This window comes from Panthera tigris, chromosome X (assembly GCF_018350195.1).
Source record: "Panthera tigris isolate Pti1 chromosome X, P.tigris_Pti1_mat1.1, whole genome shotgun sequence".
Taxonomy (NCBI): domain Eukaryota; kingdom Metazoa; phylum Chordata; class Mammalia; order Carnivora; family Felidae; genus Panthera; species Panthera tigris.
This window is the reverse complement of record NC_056677.1, coordinates 101,052,206-101,075,669: the sequence shown is the minus strand read 5'-3', so window position 1 is coordinate 101,075,669 and position 23,464 is coordinate 101,052,206. Positions and strand designations below refer to the sequence as shown.

General features: G+C 42.5%; 1 protein-coding gene and 1 long non-coding RNA gene across 12 annotated transcripts in view; one reads left to right on the top strand and one right to left on the bottom strand.

Moving 5' to 3' along the window:
- Window positions 1–14,804: 14,804 nt before the first annotated feature.
- On the bottom strand, window positions 14,805–16,669 carry LOC122235472. Its single transcript, XR_006213554.1, has 2 exons — window positions 16,514–16,669; window positions 14,805–16,234 (listed from the first exon to the last, which is right to left on the bottom strand). It is a non-coding gene; the product is annotated as an uncharacterized LOC122235472 (long non-coding RNA).
- Window positions 16,148–23,464, top strand: part of THOC2 (THO complex 2) — a 111,193-nt gene continuing 103,876 nt past the window's right edge. For all 11 annotated transcript variants that reach the window (XM_042975096.1, XM_042975095.1, XM_042975090.1 and 8 more), the window contains exon 1: window positions 16,148–16,261. In XM_042975096.1, coding sequence (XP_042831030.1) covers window positions 16,191–16,261 — 71 coding nt within the window. In that variant the 5' untranslated portion in view covers window positions 16,148–16,190. The remainder of the gene's footprint in view (window positions 16,262–23,464) is intronic.

Below are 23,464 nucleotides of genomic sequence, written 5' to 3'. Positions count from 1 at the left end.
CTACTAGAAATGGTATTTCCCTGCTTGGGCCATACTAAGAATTGTCCCTAGCTCTCTGTCTCTAGAAGAAATATGCGGAAGTGGGGGCAGATCTTGAGAAAGACAAGCATCCTCCTCCTGTGTAACTTTACTGCCCTCACAATCAAATCTGGGTCTGGAAGAGATCAAAGTTCCCACGGAGGCCTTCTGCTTCCATACTGTTCCTGAACTTAGTGATTGGCTGACCAAACCCGTCATCTGCTTTCTTTAGCGTTTCTAAGGCCATCGATAACAGCAAACCAACTCCCTGATTCTCAGTTTTCATCTTTCAAGGGCTGGCGCTATTGCATGAACCAGTGCATTTCCTTCCATTTGTGTCCTATCCCAATCCAGCATAGGTGAAAGTCTCATCAATTGTAATTCTACAACATGCCAGGGACTGCCACCACTCTACTTACCGGAAGTAATGAGGTCTTTGTATTCATATGCTGTACAGGTAATCCAATTCAAGAATCCCATCCTGAAGGTCCACTTCAAAAGACCACTTTTGGTACTGATTGTCTTACTTTGGATGAAACAGACCCTCCGATAAATTGTTGAGAGCAAGTGGTTTATTTGGAAGGCAACCCCAGGAATCCACGGAGGGAAGTGGGGAAGTGAGATAGGGAAGACATGGAAAACAATACAGGGTCTGTTTATGAGCAGGTCAGCGCTGTGGGAAGCCGGGAGTTGATTCTATTGGGACCTCAGGAAGACAAAATAGAACATGCCTCGGGTTTTCCACCCGGGAAACAAGGAAGCTGGGATATTTTTCCTATATTCATGCTCATCACTGATGCGTCTGCTCCTATGGACCTTAACTCCTTGCCACTTCTGGCTAAGCACACTCTGTGGCCAAAAAGTCCTCGGGCACAGTCGCAGGTGCTCACAGTAAGAAGTCACTGAAACAGAAACAATGAGTGCCTAGGGGATAGTGGGAGAAGCATCGGACACAGGATGTGAACCTTTTCTTTATACACACTGTGTCCTTTTTCTGGTCAAGGAGCGCGCGGGCCCTGTGTACTGGCTGCCAAGGGGCAGGGAGATGAAAGGTTTCCTCCTTTAGACTTTGAAGTGGGGGGTACAGCCCACCAGTGCTGGACACACTGGGAATTGGATGGTGAACAGAAAAAAAAGTCCACTGTGTCTACATGTCATGATCGAGTTAGGTCTCTGGGATATTGTCTCATAGTTGCTTATACTGACTTATCACTCAGAGACGCTTTGTCTGCATGTAACTGAATAAATACAAGAGCTGAAAAGTGTGCGTCTGTGGGGTTTTTTTTCCCTCATAGAGCTAGAAGGCTGGAAGTAGGGGCTGCTGGCGTTTGTTCAGCAGTTCAACAGTATCGGGGCTGATGGCTTTGCAGTTCTCTTGGCCTTTCCCTCAGTGTCACTAGATGACCTTTACAGCTTCCCATTCAAGGCAAGAATAGGGAAGGAGAGGAAGGGACTGACTTGTGTCAGGACAGCAAAAGTTTTCCCGTAGAACCCACGCATTAGTTTCCTATGCCTGCCATAACAAATCTCCATAAATGTAGAGTCTTTTTTTGTTGCTGTTTTTAAAAATTTTTTTAATGTTTTTATTTATTTTTGAGACAGAGAGAGACAGAGCGTGAGTGGGGGAGGGGCAGAGAGAGAGGGAGACACAGAATCCGAAGCAGGCTCCAGGCTCCGAGCTCTCGGCACAGAGCCCGATGCGGGGCTCGAACCCACGAACTGTGAGATCGTGACCTGAGCTGAAGTTGGACGCTTAACCAACTGAGCCACCCAGGCACCCCAATGTAGAGTCTTAAAACAACACAAACTTATTATCTTCCAGTTCTGGGTGTCAGAAGTCTGAAGTGGGTTTTGCTAGGCTAACCCACAGTGTTGATGGGGTTGCATTCCTTCCGGAGGCTCTAAGAGAGCATTAGTTTCCCTGCCTTTTCCACCTGCCAGACGGTGCCTGTATTCCTTGACTGGTGGCCCCCTTCTGACTTCACGGCCAGCCATCATATCACTGCCACTCTGCTTTGGTTATCATACCTTCTCTGACTTTTTAGCCCTCCGTGCCACATTTAAGGATCCTTGTAATTACATTGGGCCCAACCGGGTCAGCCCTCTTCTAAGGTCAACTGATTAGTAAGCTGAATTCCATCTGCAACCTGAATTTTTGCCACGTAACCTATCATATGCATAGGCTCTGGGGATTAGGATATGATCGAGGGGACCATGATTTGCCTACCACAACCCACTTTTGTCTCATTGCCCAAAATTCCAGCTAGAAGGAGGCTCGAGAGTGGGAGGTGGGTTAGCTGAGCAACAGTGTCGGCCATACTAGCACTTCTCAAAGTTTGTAATTACATATTTCTTGCATGATTTTCTCCCCTCATAGATCCTATTTCCACGAGAGCAAGAACCATATCTGTTTGGCTCACCATTGTATTTTCAGCATATAATGTCATACCTAACATATAGTAGCAGCTCAGTAAATTTTTGGTGCATAAAGGAATGCATGAACAAGTTCATAGATACACACACACACACACACACAAAAGTATACCATAGCATTTTCTGGGTCATAGCCAGGAACTGGAAGCAATCTGTTCGTCTGTAGGAAACTGGTTATACAAATAACTGACTTTTTAAAAAGTAAACCCCTGCTCCATGTTTACAAAGGAATATTCAGCCTTTGTAAATAATGACACCAATCTTAAATGCGGTGACATGAAAGAATGTTCGTTATTTATCACCGGGGGAAAATGCAAGTTGCCGAACAGCATGTCTCATATGACCCCATTTGTGTGATAGAGAATAAACGAACCTTATTGCCCTGGGGAGGGAAGAACACAAGGAACCAGAAAGAACAAAGAGTCTAATTCTTGGCTTTGAATTGTTCTGGGAACACACACTAAGCACATTCCTGTCTCATGGTCTTTGCACTGATTGTTCTTTCTGTCTGGAATACTCCTCCCTCACATATTAACATATTGATATTAATTAACATTTATGTTAACATATTAATAGCTTGCTCTCCCCTTTCATTAAGTCTCTGTCCAATGTCACCTTCTTAGAGAGGGCCTGACTTCACCACCCTGTCTTAAATAGCATGCCCTATACCACTCTCCATTCCCTTGATCCACTTTATTTTATATGACATTATGTATCTATTTGTTTAATTGTTTATTTGTTTAAGTTTATTTATTTAGGTAATCTCTACCCCCAACATGGGGCTCGAAGTCACAACCCCCAGATCAAGAGTCACATGCTCTACAGTCAGGTGCTCCTTGTTTAATGGTTTATTATATTGCTTCTCCACTTGAACATAAGTGCCATGAGGCCAAGGATCTAGGCGATTCTGATGCAGGTTGCCAAAGTGCCTCAGTTTAGGAATCACTTTTTTTTAAAGTTTATTTATTTTGAGAGAGAGAGAGAGAGATAGCAAGGGAAGGGGAGGGAGAGGGAGAGGGAGAGAGAGAGAGAGAGAGAGAGAGAGAGAGAATCCCAAGCAGGCTCCCGGCTGTCAGCTCAGAGCCCGCTGCGGGGCTCCATCTCACAAACCATAAGATTGTGACCCAAGCCGAAATCAAGAGTTGGACACTTAACTGACTGAGCCACCCAGCAGTTCTCAAAGTGTGGTCTCCAGACCAGTAACATCAGCATCACCTGGGAACTTGTTAGGAAGGCAAATTCGCAAGTGTCACCCCAGACCTACCGAGTCAAAAACCCTGGGAGTAAGGCCCAGCAGTCTGTTGTTAACAAGCCTTCCAGGTGACTCCAATACCCACTCAAATCTGAGAACCACTGACTTTGCTGTTGTTGTTTTTTATAATTTTTTTAATCTTTATTTATTTTTGAGAGAGAGAGAGAGAGAGAGAGAGAGAGAGAGAGAGACAGAGCGCGAACATGGGAGGAACAGAGAGAGAAGGAGACACAGAATCTGAAGCAAGCTCCAGGCTCTGAGCTGTCAGCACAGAGCCGGATGCGGGACTCGAACCCACGAACTGGGAGATCATGACCTGAGCCGAAGTCAGACGCTCAACCGACTGAGCCACACAGGCGCCCCTTTGCTGTTGTTTTTTAGGCAGCACTCCCTGGCTCTTTTTCCTAGGGATCTTTTCCAAATAGAAAGAGGCTAACTCTTCCTTATTCTTTCCTCTATGCTGCTCCTAAGAATGTTCTGAATAAGATAGAAACACTGAAATGCTGTGTTTAACTTACCTTAATTTAACTTAAATTTTTCTTCAACTTGACTGTCTAGAAAAGGGGATGACAGTAAGCACTTTTGGCTTTGTGGGCCACACAGTCTGATGCAACTGTGCAACTCTGCCAGTGTAGTGGGAAAGCAGCCATGGACAATATGGAAATGAATGAGCACGGCTGTGTGCCAATAAAACTTCATATATGGACACTGAAATTTGAATTGTCAGCAATCTGGTGGCATAATGTGTATGTAGTGTGCTATTATTTTGCATTTCTCCGGTTACATTCATTTGGCCTCTTCTGTGAAGTGCTTGCCCATTTCTTTTGCCCCCTTCCCTATCTGCTGAAGAGAAGTCATTCCAATGGGCAGTACCCTCAGTCATTCATTTTGTACGGAGGGATATGAAGCCCTGATATACGAATGCACAGTGAATCCTGAAGACTGGCAAGTATCTTGTCTCACTGGAGGCATAGAAAGAACAACGCTGAAATACCAGTGACAAGGGTGTCTGGCAAAGAGATATGAAGATGGGCCCCTGGGGTTGGCTCAAAGTGTGCATATCTTCATCTCACGTTAATATTCACCAAAGAACATCCATTTCAGAGTAGATTCAAAACCAACCAGAAGCCAAACTTCTCCTTGGCCACCACAATACTTGTGCAATGGGCCCCGGAATAGGTGGTTATGCGAGCAGGGAGGGAAGCAATGCATGGGCCCAGGGGCATGGGCTTCCCCTCCCCAAGGCTGAGTTAGCTACTACCCCTGCTGGGTGCCCAAGAAGCCAACAGGGGAGACCAGTGGTGGGTCCCGTATATAGTGCTAGCGACTAAAGGGACGCTAGCCAGCCACCTTATGGTCTGGATTACCTCAGACCCCTTCCACCTTGGAAGGGACAGTGAGTTGTCTTTAATGGGATTGATACATAGTTTGGATTTGGGTTTGTTTTGCCTGCCTGTACTGCCTCTGCCCAGGGCTACCGCCTCCTCATTTGCTTCACAGGTTTCGCTCTCCAGTAAATGCTTTGCATCCTAACTCAATTTCAGCTTTGGCTTCCTAAAGAATGCAATCTGTGACAACCTCTTTTCTAGGGGAAAATGAGACACTTGTAATGCGTGGCATGCGCTGAATGATGATTACTCAAATTATCAGTGATGGTGGCTTGAAATGGAATACAAGTGGAGGGCAAAGCTTTGGGAAATCAAGTGGCTAGAGCACTTAGTCCCTATGGTGACAGCAATGATTGCAAAGGATGTGGCTAGGGCTAACTGCTTCTGATGACCGTAGAGAGCTTATACAGAAAAGAGGACAAATGGAAAGCCTTGAATGCACAACACAGATCATAGTGGAAAATCAAAGAGCCTCAATGTCACCATTCAAGTAGTCTTTATTCTCCTGGAACTGTAGGAGAGATATGCCTGAAGATCATGCTCAGGGGCTGATTATAAATGTTGCAGAGGTACAGCATCAATTAAACATATGGCCTTGCTAGAACTCTTAGGTTAACCGAAGGGCACTCCTGGGGAAAGAATAGAACCTTAACACATTGGGTGGAAATATTTGGGCATAAACAGAAGAGGTTGAGAAAAATTTTGCCTCCACATTTCCCTGAACCTTCCTTGCCAGTAGAAGCAATCATACATCCTTTGTCTAATGGTACCAGCCCTTCCTCTGCATAAAAACCACTTGGTGACTTCCATTGGGGTGTTTGCTTCACAAGAAATACTGATTCTCCTCAGGACCAGCCCCCACAACAATTCATTGCCTCTGCTCCAATAAGAATCATTGGATTTCAGTGTAGCCTGTAGGCCCGTAGATCCCTGAAGTGGATCTATGATGTGCAATCTGCTCAGTGCCTACTTCTTAACTATACTCATAGACTGCAGTAGAGTTTCCTGGGCTGTGGGATTTTCAGTTTTAAAACTGTGACAGTACCAAGAAAATTCGGGTCAGTTGGTCACTCTACTGGGAGGACACTCTTCACTAAGGCATTAAGAAATATATTGGTGAGGGGAGCACCAGTATTACTGAAAAGCTTTATGGAATATCTTCTGTAGGCCAGAGATGATAGTAGGAGATGCTTCAGTGGAACTGGACACCCTGATTTCAATAAGAATAGTGGGGTCTTAAAGAGTAGAGTCTCGGTGATGGCACTTAACTGTCGGAACTAAAGTGGGTGCAACTCTCATAAAACACAATGATAGAGTGTTTTGACTTCCGTCTGTTGCAGTGAGCGATTATGGAATTTTCTGGGAATGAAATAGATGTGATATAGAGAAGCAGAAAAATTCTAAGTCTGGTGGGCAAAAATGTTGCAGACTCTTGAACTCTTACTCTGTTCCCTGATCTACTAAGCCAGTCCACAGATCTGGAGCTCTTCATTAAGGCGAGGAGAGATCTCTTTGAGAAGGGACCTTACTGTAATCTATCACAGATGTATACCGCAAATCTCCTCCCAAGTTTTCCTCAGACTGGGGCCTGTAGTCATTTACTAGGAGGCCATGACCAGGGTAAAAAAAAAAAAAATCCAGAATCTTCTGAGGTCTATAAGATTCTGGCTCTGAATTGATGTAATTACTGGAACCACAGGATGCCATTGTGGTTCATGTCCAGAGTGGGGACTTATGGAGTCAGGTGATAGATTAGGTCTTGGTCTGAGTTCATTTCAGTGGGAACTTGGACCCATCTTGGCCAAATCACCACACGTTATTTTTCTGACTCATGATCCATGGAGGGAGGGCTCTTATTATAGGAAAGGTGAAGTACTATCCCCTGAAACGGTATGCCTCTCTCCTTTCACCTGTACTGCCAAGAAAGTTAACCAAAGCAACACCAAATTCCTGAGGCAACTGAAGAGATAGAAGCCACCACCAAAGACTTGAACAATGAAACTGATGACTCCAACCACATGCCCCTGTATAACTTGCCTGTTCGGCCTGTGGGAAAAGGCATATAAGTTTTGGAGAATACTTGTGAATTATTGTTAAATTGATCGGGTTGCGACTCCAATGAAACCGTGTTTCTTAATGTGGTATCTTTACCGGATCAAATCAACCCAGCCTCTGGCACCTACTGACCCAGCAACTATCATCAGCAGAGATAATCAGAAATAGTTTGCACTCACTCTCTTACCTCAGGGCTACCTCCAACCATGCTGTTTTCTGTCATAATCTAGTCCAGAAGGAAGTTGTCTTTTTATTCCACAGGCATAATACCGATCCATTACATTTGTGGCATTATGCTAATGAATCTGAGGGGCAAGAAGAATCAAGTGTTCTAGATGCCTTACGACCAGAGGATAGGAAATGAGCCCTGTGAAAGTTCAGGGGCCTGCTACGTGGATGACCTTTCTAGGGGTCCAGTGATCTGGGGAATGTCAGAATATCTCTTCTAAAGTAAGAGATAAGTTGTTTTTCCTTGCACCACCCACCACAAAGAAAGAAACCAATACTTGATGGACCCCTCTGGATTTAGGAGGCAACACATACCATGTTTGGCCATGCTGCTCTAACCCATTTACTGACTTACCTGTAAGGCTGCCAGTTTTGAGTGGGATCTGAAGCAAGAAAAGCCTCAGCAACAAATATGAGTCTGCGGTACAGATGTTCTATGAAGCCTCAATAGAAGCCTCCTGGCACAGACTCTTAGGGCGTTGAAGTAAGGCCATGCTCTCCTTAATTGACAGTGATTCTCCCTTTGAAAGGCAATGCCTCTATTGCTGCCAGGCCCTGATAGTGACTGAATTACTGACCATGGGACACAGGAGACTATGTGACTTGAACTGGCCATTATGAAATGGGTATTGTCTAATCCACTCAGTCATCAAGTGGCCATGTGCAGCAGCATTCCATTGTTCAATGGGAACTGTGTTTGAAATCAGGTCTCAGAAAATCGGGAAGGTAAAAGTGAATGAAGAAATGGCTCAGGCTCACATGGTACTTGCTCCTACTACCTGGCTGCCTTTGCATCATACCTATGGCCTCAAGAAGAGTTCTCTATAACCATTTAACGGAGCGAGAAAATGTAGGCGTATGGCTTTATAGATGGGTCTTCATGGTAGGCTGGCAACTGGTAGAAGTGAGTCATAGGTGGCTGGCAGACCCACTCAGGGATGGTCCCTAAAGACAGAAAATCCTCCCAAGTAGTACATCTGATTGTCTTCTTTGGTGGAAGAAGAAACAGCCTAATATATTGATGTAGACTGACTCAGGGGCAGAGTCTAACATGTTGACTGGATGGTGAAGAATGTGGAAAGAACTAGATAGGAATTTGGTGATAAGGAGGCCTAAGAAAAATGTATATGCACAGGCCTATTAAAATGGGCCAGAGTGTGAAGAGATTTGTGTTTCATATAATTGCCTCCAGAGGACATCCACCATGGAAGAGGCTCTCAGGAATCAGGTGGCTAAGATAACCTATTCTGTTGATTTTAGCCTCTCTGGCTACCATAGTGCTTGCTCAGTAGACCCACGTACAAAATGGCTGTGGCAGCTGGGGTGGGGTGTATATATGGGGTCTTCCCTCCCTGAAGCTGATCTGTCTACTATCACTTTGAATTGGTAATCTGCTTATCAGCAGAGACCAGACACTGAGGCACCAGCATGGCACCATTCCCTGGGGGGACCAGATAGTCATCTGTTGGCAGATTGGTTACACTGAACCCCTTCCATCACGGAGGAGGCACCGACTGTCTTCACAGGAATAGATACACATTCTGAATATGAATTTGCTTTTTTCATTCTTGCAGAGCTTTTGCCAGCACCACCATGTGGACTCACAGAATGCCTGATTCATCACCATGGTATCCCACCCAACATTGTTTCCAACAAAGGAACTCAGCTTAGCTTGAAGGAAGTGTGGCGATGGGCTCATCACCATGGAATTCATTTGTCTTATCATATGTTTCATCACCTAGGAATACCTGGCTTGACAGAATGGTGAAATTTCCTGTGGAAGGCTCAGTTATGGTGCCATAGCCTGCAAGTTTGGGGGCTGTCCTACAGAGCCTAGTATATACTTTAAACCAGAGGCCAATATATCATATCATCTCCTTTGTAGCCAGAATGTATGGGTCCAGGATTCGATAGGTGGAGGTGGGATTGACCCCTCTCCCTGAAGAAATATTTACTTCCCATCCCTACATCTTGGACTCAGTGGGTTAAGAGGTTCTAATGCTGGAGGAAGAGATGCTTCCACCAGAGGATGCCTGAGGATTCTGATGTTTTGGAAACTGACACTGCCTTCTGGCCATTTTGTGTTCTTCATGCTGCTTAACTAACAGGCAGACAATGGGTTCATTGTATAGACCCGGGTGGTCCATCATGATCACCAAAGGCAGATTAGATTGTTACTATACAATAGCAAGGAGGACTATGTCTAGCACCCATGGACTTCGCTGGGGTGACTCTTATCACTCCCTTGCTCAATAGTACCAGTCAACGAAAACTGGTAACCCGGTCAAGGTAAGATTATAAGGACTCAGATCCTGTGGGGATGAAGGTTTAGGCCACTCCACCAGGGAACGTATCCTGTGCTACTGAGATGCTGATGGAAGGTAAGGGAAACGTGGAGTGGGTGGCAGAAAAATTGAAGCAACGATTATCAACTTAGTGCCTCCTTCCAGCTACAGAAGCAGGAACTATAACAACTATGTTTTATGTTTAGAGCCCCCTTTCCCTTCCACTTTATATGAAAAGTACCAGTGGTCATTAATATTTTAGATTTCATGTGGGAGTATGAATGAATTGTCATCCCCCTGCAATGGTACAGTAGCTGATAGGAATTTGTACATTCCATTTGAGGGCATGGGTTTTTCATCTGGACAAAGGGCAAGAGTGGTGTGGAGGGGCAAAAGGAATGGTCAATGCTGGGAATTCTGTTTTCCCTTTCAAGATTCACTTTATACCCTTCTCCAACCTGCTCTCTCCCCTGACCCATATTAACTGCATTTGCCAGGCTCCCCCACATTACAGCTTTTAGTAGCTATCGGCCAATGGGAAGTATCAATAGGAGATCGAGTGGTGGAAGGAGAGAAAGGTCAGGGAATTTATTCCCCACATTCCCTCCGTAAAGGGATGTGACGTGGCAATGATTCCTCTGCAGAAGGCCACAGTTCCTGTTGAATGTTCCTTTCCTTATTATTTTATTTTATTTTATTTTATTTTATTTTATTTTATTTTATTTTAATTTTTCCTTATTTCCTTAGGTTTTGGTAACCATTCCCTCTCCTTGCCCTTTTAGATTTGGGGGTGCTAATGTCTTCCCGTGTTGCTAGCCCTGAGGTGCTTCACTATCCATTGTTGATTTCCCTTAATCCTGCTCACATCCTTGTGCGTGGTTCCTTCATTAAACTGTCTTCAGGGGCGCCTGGCTGGATCAGTTGGTGGAACATGCGACTCTTGATCTCGGGTTTTAAGTTCAAGCCCCATGTTGGGTGTAGAGTTTACGTAAACATAAAATCTTAAAAAAAAAAAACAAAGCTGTCCTTAATTATCCACTTTGAGTATGTTGTTTCTTGTCATAAACCCAACTGATACAATTCCTAATATTTGTGTGTGTGTGTGTGTGTGTGTGTGTGTGTATAATTCCTAATATTTGTGTGTGTGTGTGTGTGTGTGTATATATATATATATCTTCTCCCGTTTTTGTAATTAGTCTTTACAGAGGTTTATCAGGTTTTTTTTGTTTTTTGTTTTTTTTTTAACGTTTATTTATTTTTGAGACAGAGAGAGACAGAGCATGAACGGGGGAGGGGCAGAGAGAGAGGGAGACACAGAATCGGAAGCAGGCTCCAGGCTCTGAGCCATCAGCCCAGAGCCCGACGCGGGGCTTGAACTCACAGACCCCGAGATCGTGACCTGAGCTGAAGTCAGACACTTAACCGACTGAGCCACCCAGGCGCCCCAAGGTTTATCAGTTTTATTAGACTTTTCAACCAGCCAATTTTTGGTTTTATTGATCTTTTGTATTGGCAATTTTCTTTTTTTTATTAACATTTGTTATTTTAAAATGTCTTTATTTCTGCTTTCATTTACTCCGTTATTGTTTTTGTAACTTCTTTTTGTTTTGTTTTTGTTTTTGTAACTCTTAAATTGGATGCTTAGCTTTTTAATTTCCAGCCTTGCTTCATACGAAGGTTTAATGACATAAATTTCTTTCTAAATACCACTTTGGCTGCAAACCATCATTTTTAAATTAGTTTCTTTCCCTTTCTTTGTTTCTTTCTTTGTTTCTTTCTTTGTTTCTTTCTTTGTTTCTTTCTCTGTTTCTTTCTTTGTTTCTTTGTTTCTTTCTTTGTTTCTTTGTTTCTTTGTTTCTTTTTAAGTAGGCTCTATGCCCAACGTGGGGCTTGAACTCATGACCCTGAGATCAAGAGTCACTTGCTCTACTGACTGAGCCAGTCAGGTGCCCCTATCATTTTTGATATGTAATGTTTCCATTATTGTTGTTAAGTATTTCCTAATTTTTAGTATGATTTGACATGTGATTTCAAGTATGTTTTTAAATTTCCAAACATAGATGTTTTCTTTTTTTTTTTTTTTTAATTTTTTTTTTTAACTTTTATTTATTTTTGGGACAGAGAGAGACAGAGCATGAACGGGGGAGGGGCAGAGAGAGAGAGGGAGACACAGAATCGGAAGCAGGCTCCAGGCTCTGAGCCATCAGCCCAGAGCCCGACGCAGGGCTCGAACTCACGAACCGCGAGATCGTGACCTGAGCCGAAGTCGGATGCTCAACCGACTGAGCCACCCAGGCGCCCCCAAACATAGATGTTTTCTTTATCTTCTTTCTTGTTATTGGTTTCCAATTTAATTGCAGTGTGGTCACAAAATGTGAAATGTATGAGACTGATTTCTTTGAAATGTGTTGACATTTTTTTAACCTAGTGTATGATTAACTTTCACAAATGTTCCATGCACTGGACCACCACTAGATGACATATTGCTTTTGTGTGAATTAGGAAAATATGCTCTTTCTTCCAGATGGATGTAGCACCACACCTGAGCATGTGGTTCAGCAAGTGGAGCATGGGATGGGTTTTGACCCCCACTTGTCCCCTTGGCTAGGTGCTTTTGATCAGTGAACAATCTGTACATGGTGGCTCATTCACATGTTCTTGTAAAGAATGTTTCTTTTTAAAAATGTTTTTAAAATGTTTATCTATTTTTGAGAGAGAGAGACAGAGACAGAGTGCAAGCAGGGGAGGGGCAGAGAGAGAGGGAGACACAGAAACAGAAGCAGGCTCCAGGCTCTGAGCTGTCAGCACAGAGCCTGACACAGGGCTCGAACCCACAAACCGCGAGATCATGACCTGAGCCGAATTTGGATGCTTAACCAACTGAGCCACCCAGGTGCCCCAAGAATGTTTATTTTCTAGTTGCTAGGTACAGTGTTTTCTGCGTATCTACTAGAACAAACTTATTTGATATTTAAATTTTCTGCATCTTTCCTGAGTTTTTGTCTGCTTCATCTATGAATTTATGAGAGAGATAAATTAAAGACTCACTCTGGTGGTGGATTTGTCTATTTCTCCTTGTAGTTCTGTTAAGTTTTGTTTCATATATTCAAAGCTGTTGAGTTCATTCAAGATTAGGATTATTTCTTTTTTTCTGTTGAATTGAAAATTTTATCAATATATTGTAAACGTCTTTATTATTTTTCAGTATTTTTAAAAGATTTTATTTTTAAGTAATCTCTACACTCAACCTGGGGCTTGAACCTCAAGCCCAAGATCAAGAGACATATGCTCTACTGACTGAGCCAGCCAAGCGCCCCTTATAACCTTTAAATCTAGTAATTATTCTCCCCTGGAGTCTATTTTGTGTGATATTAATCTAGCTGTAACAGCTTAATTTTTGTTGATCATAGTATTTGCCTGGTGTATTTTTTCCATCGTTTTTACTTTCAAATTTACTGTGTACCTGTGTTTTAGGGGTGCCTCTTAAAAATAGCTAGACTTCTTTAAATGCAGACTGATAATCTTTACTTTTAACTAGAGCATTTGGTTCATTTACATTTTATGCAGTTATTGATATATTTAAGTTTAAACCTACCATCTTCCTCTATTCTTTGTCCCACTTTTCCAAAATGTTTTTTCTCCTTTCTTGCCTTTTTTGGGAATTGATTGATTTTTTTTCTCTCTCTTTCAATTTTCCCCCCTCTGGTAGTTTGGAAGGTATATAATATCCTATGTTAGTGGTTATCCTAGATATTTTAATATGCATATTTAACATAATTAAGTCTTCAGTTAATAGAAATCCAATACTGATACACAGCACTCCAGGGGACAATTCCACAAAGGCTACAGTTTTTGCATTCATTCTTCCATTATTTTATCTATTTTGTCTTGTTTTGCTTTACCTTACAATGACCTAAAATTAACCTATCACTCCATGCATCAGACTGTCAACATTGAAACTACCTAATCCCTAGCCTTCACCACAGACCTCGGTCCCTGCCTAGTCCATTGGTATCCAGGAGCCGGTGACATCCCCAGTGAACAGTACTCTCAGCTGCCGAGACAATACCAGACACTGATAGCAAAGAACAGGCAAGCCAACAACAAAGATGCAAAAGATATGATAGCTTTGCAATCTTATGGCACAAACAGCCAACTGGCTCTGAGGAATCCCTAAAGGAGTCATCATAACATGGAAAATTAGTTCTGCAGACTCTGGGAGAAGGGAAGATCAAGGCTCCAAAGGGCATCACTGCAGTCAGGTCATATCATATTTGTGGCATACTGAATGGTACACATACTGCACACAGTTCAGCGTTTGGAAGGAGAAATCACTGCGATAAAGTGGCAAGGTAAACCACGATACAGCAGAATGTTGTCAGTGGCTCTCAACAGGGGGTTATTTTGTACCGCAGGAGACATTTTGCAATGTCTGGAGATATTGTTTTAACAACTGGTGTGTGGGGAGTGGGGGTGGGGGGGGGGGGGAGGGAGGGAGGTTCTACTGACATCTAGCGGGTCGAGGCCAGGGAGGATGTTGCTAAATAATCTACAATGCACAGGATCCTCCCTGTCCTCTGCAAAGAGTTACCTGGACTCACATGTGGATAGTGCCCACTGCTATAGATTATAGAGTGAAGTATACATAAGCAGCAGGATAGCACCGAAGCCATCCTGTAATAATGATTTTACATTTTTTTAAGGGAGGATGATGGTACAACAAAGATTCACTATGCCTTTCTGTGCACTTTAAAAATATTCCATAATAATGAAAAATGAAAAGATCAACGGGCACTCCAATCTCTGAACCTCCTTGAAAGGGCAAAGGGTTTTTATGAACAGATGTCCTTGAAACAGAGCGGTGTATGTTTTCTAATGAGTGGCTTTAGGATTTCGAAATCAGACAGGACATTAGGAGACTAGATATAGCTGATGAAAAACAATCATGAACAACGTAGTATTTTCCCAGAACTTCTGAATACAGCCTATCCCCTGAACAGCCTTTCAACGCAAATAAACATGGTCTATTTGGCGAAACTTGCCAAATTTAGAAGATACTAGTTTAAAGTTCGTACCTTAATATATGTGTGGTAGGATTTCTTCCTTTGGTTGTCTATATTTTCTAAAATTTCTCCCAAACACGTATCATTACAACCTTTTTATTTTGAAAAGTTGCACAAATGGAACAATCCCTGCCTGTCCTTCACACAGACTCCTCAAATGTTAACATTTTACATTTGCTTAATCATCCTACAGTTTTCTTCTGAAACATTTTAGCGTAAGTTGCAAGGTAATGCCCCATTATCTCTAAATACTCCACGAAGTATTTTCTTAAACAAGGACTTCCACGTTAACGTAGTACAAGTATTAAAATCATGCAATTTACATTGATATAATATTATTACTTAGTCTATAGATATTCAAATTTTGTCAATTGTCCCAATAATGCCCTTTTTAGCAAAACAAAAATGTTCTTTTTCTGGCTGGGGATCAGTTGTCCTGTCTGTTGTTTCTATTAATCCGGAGGAGTTTCTCAGTATGTCTCTTTGTCTTTCGTGACTTTGACGATTTTGAAGAGTGCAAGCAAGCCAGTGATTTTGTAGACTGTCCCTCAAGATGGGTTTGTTTGATGCTCCCTCATGAGTAAATTCAGGGTATGCGAATTTTGGCGTGATGAACGCTACAAAATTGGTTAGTGTTTTTCTTAGCACCTTATCAGGAGGCACATGATGCCCATTTCTGGGCGTGCTGATTTTCGTCATAGTTAGGACGGAGTCCGCCATGTTTTCCCACAGCAAAGTTTTTATTTCGCCTTTGAAATAGTATTTAGTCGGGAGATACTTTTGAGACGGTGTAATGTAAACAAGTTGTTTCTTATGGTACTTGCGCCCCCTAGTCTTGTGTAAGGTTAGAGTGACAGAAGCCGATTACAGTAGGGTGTCAGCAAGGGTTTCCAAGGGTCAATTTCTCTCTTCCTCGCTAGCTTGTCTCCCTTGTATTAGCATAATGCCTAGCACATAGTAAATGGCTGCTTCTTCTCTGATTAATTTCTTTTTTCTCAGCAGTTGGTAGGCTGTATTGTAGCTGATCTGCTTATGCTCGTCTTTCCCACAGACTGTGAGCTCGCTGAGGGTAGGCACAATGGCTTATTGCTTCTCTATCCCCAGTGCCTAGCACATATTAGGTGCTTGAAAAATACATGCTTGAATTAGTGGCCTGGAGTAGGTATCACGGAAGAAGAGAAGCTGAGCCGGCCCGGGGATGGCACTTTTTCCTGTTCTAAAGGGATGCCAGGGCAACAGGGCAAGGGTTGTAGGGGGCGCGGTCGGCGTGGTCACTCTGCAAAGGGACCCACGGGTCTCAGCCACCCGGTTGGAGGCAGGGCCTCGGGTTTCCGCGGGTGGGGAGGAAAGTGGGGCGGGAAATCGAAAACCGAACTCGCAGCTCCCGGCATTCCCCGTGGGCGGTGCTCCCCTTTGACCCCTCGCTCGCGTGCTACACATCCGGGCCTCTGCTACTAGTGAGGGGAAGATGGCGGCCGCAACTGTGGTGGTTCCCGTAGAGTGGATAAAGAACTGGGAGAAATCAGGGAGAGGCGAATTGTGAGTGTCCGGGCTGGAGGCGGGCGCACGGCCGGGCCGGGCCCGGGCGTCAGTCGTGCTCTCCCAAGTGGGGAGAGGTTGGGGGGGGAAGATGTGCCCCCTCCCCCATCCGGGCGGCGGGTGTGGAGGGTTGGCTAGGAGTTTCGAACTCGGGGAGGAGAGGTGCTGGTCACCGCCGCCGACCTCCTACCTTCCCTGGCCTCCCCGAAATCCCCGTTGCCCGCTGTAGGCTGTCCTCCTTTAGTCTCTTACCAGAACTCCCGTTTCGCCCCTGCGGGTCCCCGCGCTCCAGCTCCGTCTCTTTTTGTCCCCCTCTTCGCTTGAGCTCACTTGGCTCCTTTCTTTTTTACGGGGCCGCGCCGGGGGGGTTCGGACTTTTTGTCTCTCTGTCCCATTTCTTCATTCTGCACCCGTTCGACTCCGCAGTTTGGAGCCCGGCGCCTCCTCTGCCCGAAGTCCGAGGAGGGCGAACCGTCCCGACTCCTTCCCCTCCTCTCTGCCCGCCGCCGCGATGCCCGGGGCGTCGCGAAGAGCCCCGCTTGGCACCTCTCGTCCTCCTGGGGAGCGGTCTTTCGGATCGTCCCGGCCTCGGGCGGCGCGGCTGGCCGTGGGAGAAGTGTAGCTGGGATTACCGCTTTCCCCGAAGACCTACCGGCATTTCTTTGCTCCGTCTTTTCACTTTAGAGCTATTTCGGGTCTGATTCAACTTTCGTCATTAAATGTTTCCTAAGCCCCATTTTGTCCTGGGACTGCAACTAATTTTGGCAACTCTCCAAGGTTCTCGAGTACCTGGAATAACGCGTTTCCTTTAGTCATAAAACTTGTTTTTTTTTTTTTTTTTTCCCCCCCGGTAATACAGAAAACAGTAATTTGCCATACCCGCGGTTTCCTCGCCCAAAATTTCAGTTTGCGCTCTCTCGGAAAAAAAAAAAAAAAAAAGAAAAGAAATCGTTTAAGCAGCAAAATAAACCCCAGATTCAAAAACAAGTAACTTATTTCTAATTTCTTTCTCTGAATCGCGTTATTAGCTAAAGCTCAACATTGTATGAGATTAACTCTCTTTGGCCATTTTTGCGGTCTTCCCCCCCCCCCCCCCCCCCCCCCCCCCCGTTAGTTAGTTTGCGGTTGCTCGTGTTGCTCGTGCATAAGATAACGAATCTTTGGAACTTCGTTACTTCGAACGAAATCGGGGAACGCGTTCCCCGATCTTGAACGTGTAATATTGCCAGCCTGTATGGCCTCCCCACCTCACCCCCCGCTCCGCGCGCACTCGCAGTGCTTTATGAAGTCTTAGCAGTGTGAGCTCTAGAATTGTATTTCCTGGGTAAGCGGCGGTCTTAGCCACTTAACTAGCTGAGTGACCTTGGGTAAGTTCCTTAACCACTTTGACCGTTTCCCCTTGAGTAAATTGGGATTAATAAGTACTCTACTCAAAGGATTGTTGTGAAGACTAAATAATGCCTCTAAAGCACTTGGCTTATAGTAAGTGCTCAAGTGATAGCTATTAAAAGTAATATTATTCCAATCTTTAGATATTTAAACTTCTCTGGACAGCTCTTGCTCTTAAAGTCTGTACCACTCAGGTTAGCAGTTAATTGGTCTTTGACTTTCTCCTGTGTACTCTTGTACTCTAACGAATTGAGAGACCCTTGAAGAGGGAACTATGTTTCATATTTATTTTGGTTCAACCCTCCCGCGCCAGCCCCCGCCCCGTGCCCGCCTCCCTACCCCTCTCCCCCTCTCCCCCTCTCCCCCTCTCCCCCTCTCCCCCTCACCTTCCTGGCGTTTGCTTAGAGTGCTTATTGGTTTATAAAGTGAAAAGTCTATTTGATAAACATTCATTTGTAACTGTTAGGAACATGTTCCAGATTCTTGTACATGCTGTTTAACAAATAGCTATTGAGTCCCTTGTGTGTAGGGAAGGCAGGATGGGAATTTACCTAACCAAACCATTATTTTCATCTGTATTAGATTAGGATAATCTCCCCAAACTGATAAATCAGTTCACTATTTTGTTTAGTTATTTAGGGTCTGTCATCTTTATAGATTGCTCAGCTTCCTCCTTCCAGCTGTTTTTGACAGTTTTATTTCACCTTAGAATGAGTGGTATTAGGGATAGAAGGTGAAATTCTGCTTGGCTTCTTACTGGCAGTGGTTGGAGAAAAACAATGATGTAGGAGATTGAAATACCTTGTCAAAATGAGATTTTGGTTTCACTTTATGTATATTTGCATGATCCATGCTCCCTGTATTGTTCCTGAAGAGCTTTTTCAAAACTGTTGTTAGGGCTTATTTGTATGTAGTTATTCCGTGCTTTGAGGAGTGTAGTTTGAAGTATAGTAAATTCAAATCAGTATAGTCAGTTTTATAATTGTATTCTGTTATATGAAGAGTGTAAAGTTGTTAGTTGTGTGGCAGAATGAAATATTTTAAGTAGGCAAATACATCACCATCCAGTACTTGGGCTTCATTTATCTGACCTCTTTCCCTTCTTTGAAAACTTTGTTGTGTACAGTCTGACTTTGGAGTATTTGTACCTAGCATTTTCATCTTATTAGAATGAATGGTGTTGTAAATATATTACCCCAAATCCTTTCCTTTGTCTGAAAACAGAGCCTCTTAAATATAAACCAGCAACTGGAACTGTTAATAACAAAATGAAGGTAGTGTGCCAACAAAGTATTAGTGAATCCTTTTAGAGATTTGGCTTTTAGAATATGACCGATATTTAAGATAATGTCTTGGGTGGGTTTTTAGTTTATTATGAGGTAAATTAGCAGATGAGCTTTAACTTGACTGAAAACTACCTTTTTAAGAAAAATGCATGGTGTATTTCATGAGGTTGTTCATTTCTTGTCTCTCACTTCCTACCAGTATATTTTGGGAGTTGTAGTCAACTTCAGGAACATAGTGCTAAAGCAACACATGAGAGTATGGGGCATTTAGTAACTTGCAGAGAGGGCAGTTTCTTAATTGTGCCTCATGGAAAGCAACTATTAAGATGGAAAGTGTTGGCTTTGAAGAATAAGCTTTGTTAGGTAATCATGGGAAAGAAAAACTATTTTGCTTGTCTGAATGGTCCATCACACACCTAGCTAACCTATTGTTTCGAGAGATACTGATGTTTTTGATGATAAATTATAGAACTCTTAGGACTACCAAAACATAATTGTTGTCTTTCTTAGTAACACTTAGAGCTATTCTTACAAGTTTCACAACTAAATGTAAACTTTCGAATTCTGCCACACGTGAAAGATACATTTATCCTGCCACACGTGAAAGATACATTAAATGTGTACATTTAATCACTTTAATTTTGAAATTAGTTTCTTGACAACTTTATGTTAGCATAGGACTTGCCGCGATTATGCTAACAAACTTGGATGTACTGGTAGATCCAGTGGTGAATTCTGGTTTTAGTAGAAATCATTAACACAGTGAACTCAGCATTCTTTTGTGTCACAAGCAACCTTACTGGAGGATTTATGTTCCAGGGTCTTAATCGGAAGATGTTAGCCTTATGTCCATACTTGGTCTAGTTTAGAAATATTTTTATTTGTTGAATATTATCTGTTTGTTTGAAGATCTTCATTATTTTTCTTTTTAAGAATTTATATATTAGAATTTTTGTTAGATATTACCTTATTAGTCATTGGTAATTATAATAAACTTTTAAAATTTAATTGCCAGGTGTTGTGATTGCCATTCTTTTTCTTCTGCTACTAAATGATTTTATACCTTCCAGAACTTCTCTGAGTGCATGTGGATGTTCATTAAATGTCTGACCTGAATTTTTTGGAGGGGTGTGTGTGTGTGTGGGGGGGGCGGTTATGGCAAATAATCATTCTAAGAGATTTGTCTTGGTAGTTGGGTCTTTTTTTTTCTTCAAAAGATGCTCTAAATTCAGCTGAAGTTTTATCTGAAACCCTTTCTTCGTATTTTAGTTTTCATTGGCGTTTATTTTCTCATTTTGATCTGTATTCACAAGTTAAGAATAAGTCTTGGTCCATTTTCCTGGTAAGAGAAATGCATTTTTCAAAAAAATGTTGTAGCAAACATCAGGAGATTTTTCTAGGCTATTGCTTTCTTTGTTAGAAAAATTATTCTCCAGCGCTTAAATATTAAGGTAGAGAGAGTGCTATTTAATGTACTTGTGTGCAGGAACCTTTGTTCTTTTTTAAACATTTCCTGTTCCCTTTCCTCCTCATAAGTGAATATTTTCATTTTCATAATTGCATGATTCAAGATGAAACTGCATGCCCAGTATTCATTTTTGTGGGTTATATTTCTATTCTGGTAATGGTAGTAGAGGTAGTACTTTGCTTCACCAAATTGAGCCTTTTTTGTTGTTTTGCTTTTAAGAATTAATTGAAGCACAGATCAACATCAGTGTGAAGCCACCGTTGAGATGTTGATCATAACATCTCAAGTAGCTCAGGCTTGTGCTCTTTCCTTTTTTATTGAAAAGCGGGATCAAGTGAGGTGGAAAGCTAAATACTCAAGTATTCACAAAATACTTGAGTCCTTGGAAGAACCTAAGACATTCAGTTTAAGTTTCTTTGACAGAAAGTAGATTCTGTCTTTGTTCTCAAGGACCTGAGACAGCATCTCCACAATAGTACCAAGTTGTTTTAAAAGTGGAAAAACTGGTGAACTCAAGTATTTGGAGGTTTTTAGGGAAATCAAATAATCATTTGGACTGAGGAAGAATATTTGATTATTATTTTTTTAATGTTTATTTTTGAGAGAGACAGTGTGAGTGGGGGAGGGGCAGAGAGAGAGAGTGACAGACAGACAGACAGACAGACAGACAGACAGCATCTGAAGCAGGCTCCAGGCTCTGAAATGTCAGCACAGAGCCTGATGCAGGTAGGGCTCGAACCCAGGAACCATCAGGTCATGACCTGAGCCGAAATTGGATATTTAACCGGCTGAGCCACCCAGGGGTCCCCAATATTTGATTATTTTTAAAGCCACATTAGAGGCACCTGGGTGGCTCAAGTTGGCTACGCGTCTGGCTTCAGCTCAGGTCACGATCTCATGGTTGGTGGGTTTGAGTCCCGCGTCAGGATCTGTGCTGACAGCTCAGAGCCTGGAGCCTCCTTCAGATTCTGTGTCTCCTTTCTCTTTGCCCCTTCTCACTTTGCACTCTGTCTCTCTCAAAAATAAATATTAAAAAAAATGCACATTAAGTGAGTAACTGTTAGAGGTAGTTTTGTTTTTTTCTCCCTTTATAATTTAGGGAGTTCTCCCTTTACAATTTATAATATAAAAACTGATTAACAGGTGTGGTAAGACATGCAGCATTTAGAAACAGAATTGTTTCAGGATATGTACTTGATGATCTTCTATTTGTGAATTACTTAGGGAGAAGAATATGGACAAATCTTCTGATTGGGGGAACATTCTTAGCAACTGGTTTAGTTTCCTCCTACAACTAAGGAAGAACTGTTTTATACTAGGGAAATAAAAGTATCTTATGCAAATGAATTGCCTTACCCTAATAAACCATTAGTGATTCCTTACACAATTTGGGTAAATCTTTGGGATGCCAGTTAATACTTCACGATGACATTGTCACCTGAATCCTAATGAATATGTGGCCTTGTGACTGGCAAGATGGAATTATATTTCAATTACTGTATTTCTTAAAATTGTCTAACATTGGCTGTACCATTGGATTAAGTGGGATGAAGTGGGAACACTGACATTCCCCCCTTCCCACTGGAAGGATTATTGTGAAAGATATATGCATTAAGCTTAGTAAAACAAATGGAAAATGAAGCTACTGAAAATGTGAATAAGCAAGTACATTCACCATAAGAAGGAATATTTGGGGGCGCCTGGGTGACTCAGTCGGTTAAGCATCCAACTTCGGCTCAGGTCATGATCTCAGGGCTCATGAGTTGGAGTCTGCATCGGGCTCTGTGCCAACATCTCAGAGCCTGGACCCTGCTTCAGATTCTGGGTCTCCCTCTCTCTCTGCCCCTCCCCTGCTCATGCTCTGTCTCTCTCAAATATGATAAGCATTAAAAAAATTAAGAAAAAAGGAATATTTGACCTTGCTTTTTAGTAGCCTGGGTAAAAAGGGAAGGATGGTTACTTGATTCCATTACATTCTTCTGTCAAAAGCCAGTTTCCTACTACTACTTTCTAAAGGGAATTGAACCTTTGGGGACAGTTAGAATCACAAGGAACTGTTTTAATACTTTATAGCAAATATTGAAGTGATCTGGTTTTTTTTACATGTTTATTTTGAGAGAGAGAGAGAGAGAGAGAGAGAGGGAGAGAGAGAAAGAGAGGGAGGGGCAGAGAGAGAGAAGAGAGGGAGAGAGAATCCCAAGCAGGCTCTACACTGTTAGCACAGAGCCTGACACACACAGCTCAATGCAGGGCTTGATCTCATGTGCTGGGGGATGGTGACCTGAACCAAAATCAAGAGTTGAACATGCAACCGACTGAGCCACCCAGCTGCCCCAGTATTGAAGTGATCTTGATACACTTTCTTATATATTTATTCTTAACAGAAGCGATCTTGATACACTTTCTTATATATTTATTCTTAACATAAAAGCTACATGGTAGACATTTTTCGGTTACATTTCTCATGCTTGTCTGAAGCAGATATTTCTGTGTTGCGTATTGGAAGGAAGATTGATTTTGCTTTATATTTCAGATAAGCTTGTGGTAGGTTTAACATTTTGAGAAATTAAAAGCTTAACCACTGTTCTCAACACATTGGAAGGCCTGTTTAGTTTTCCAGGGAAGTAGTTGAAAGTACTTGCGGTAAAACTTAAATTAGTTTATTTTACCATTTATAATGTGCTCTCTGCAAATTTTTCTTTGTTTTTATTTTTTTAAAATAGGAGTTGGTTAAAAACTAATAACTAAATGAGATTTTCAAACTATGCAGATTTCATCTCATAATTATCCTCCATTGGCAAGGCCTTTTTATTCTTTGATTTTGAAGATGGTTTTGTGACCTACAACTGAATTGTTGTTAGGAAAAGTTTATTGACTTTAAACTGCTTTACTCTGCTCATCATGATGATGGAGTATTGAAATAATAAAAAGACACAGAATGGTGAGCTGCACCAGCATAGATAATCTGCAAAGTAGATGATCACCCACTCTGTGGGTGATTGTGATGTGACATATTTCACTTTAGGTGTGATATAGAGTCATATTTTCTAAGTCTTAAAA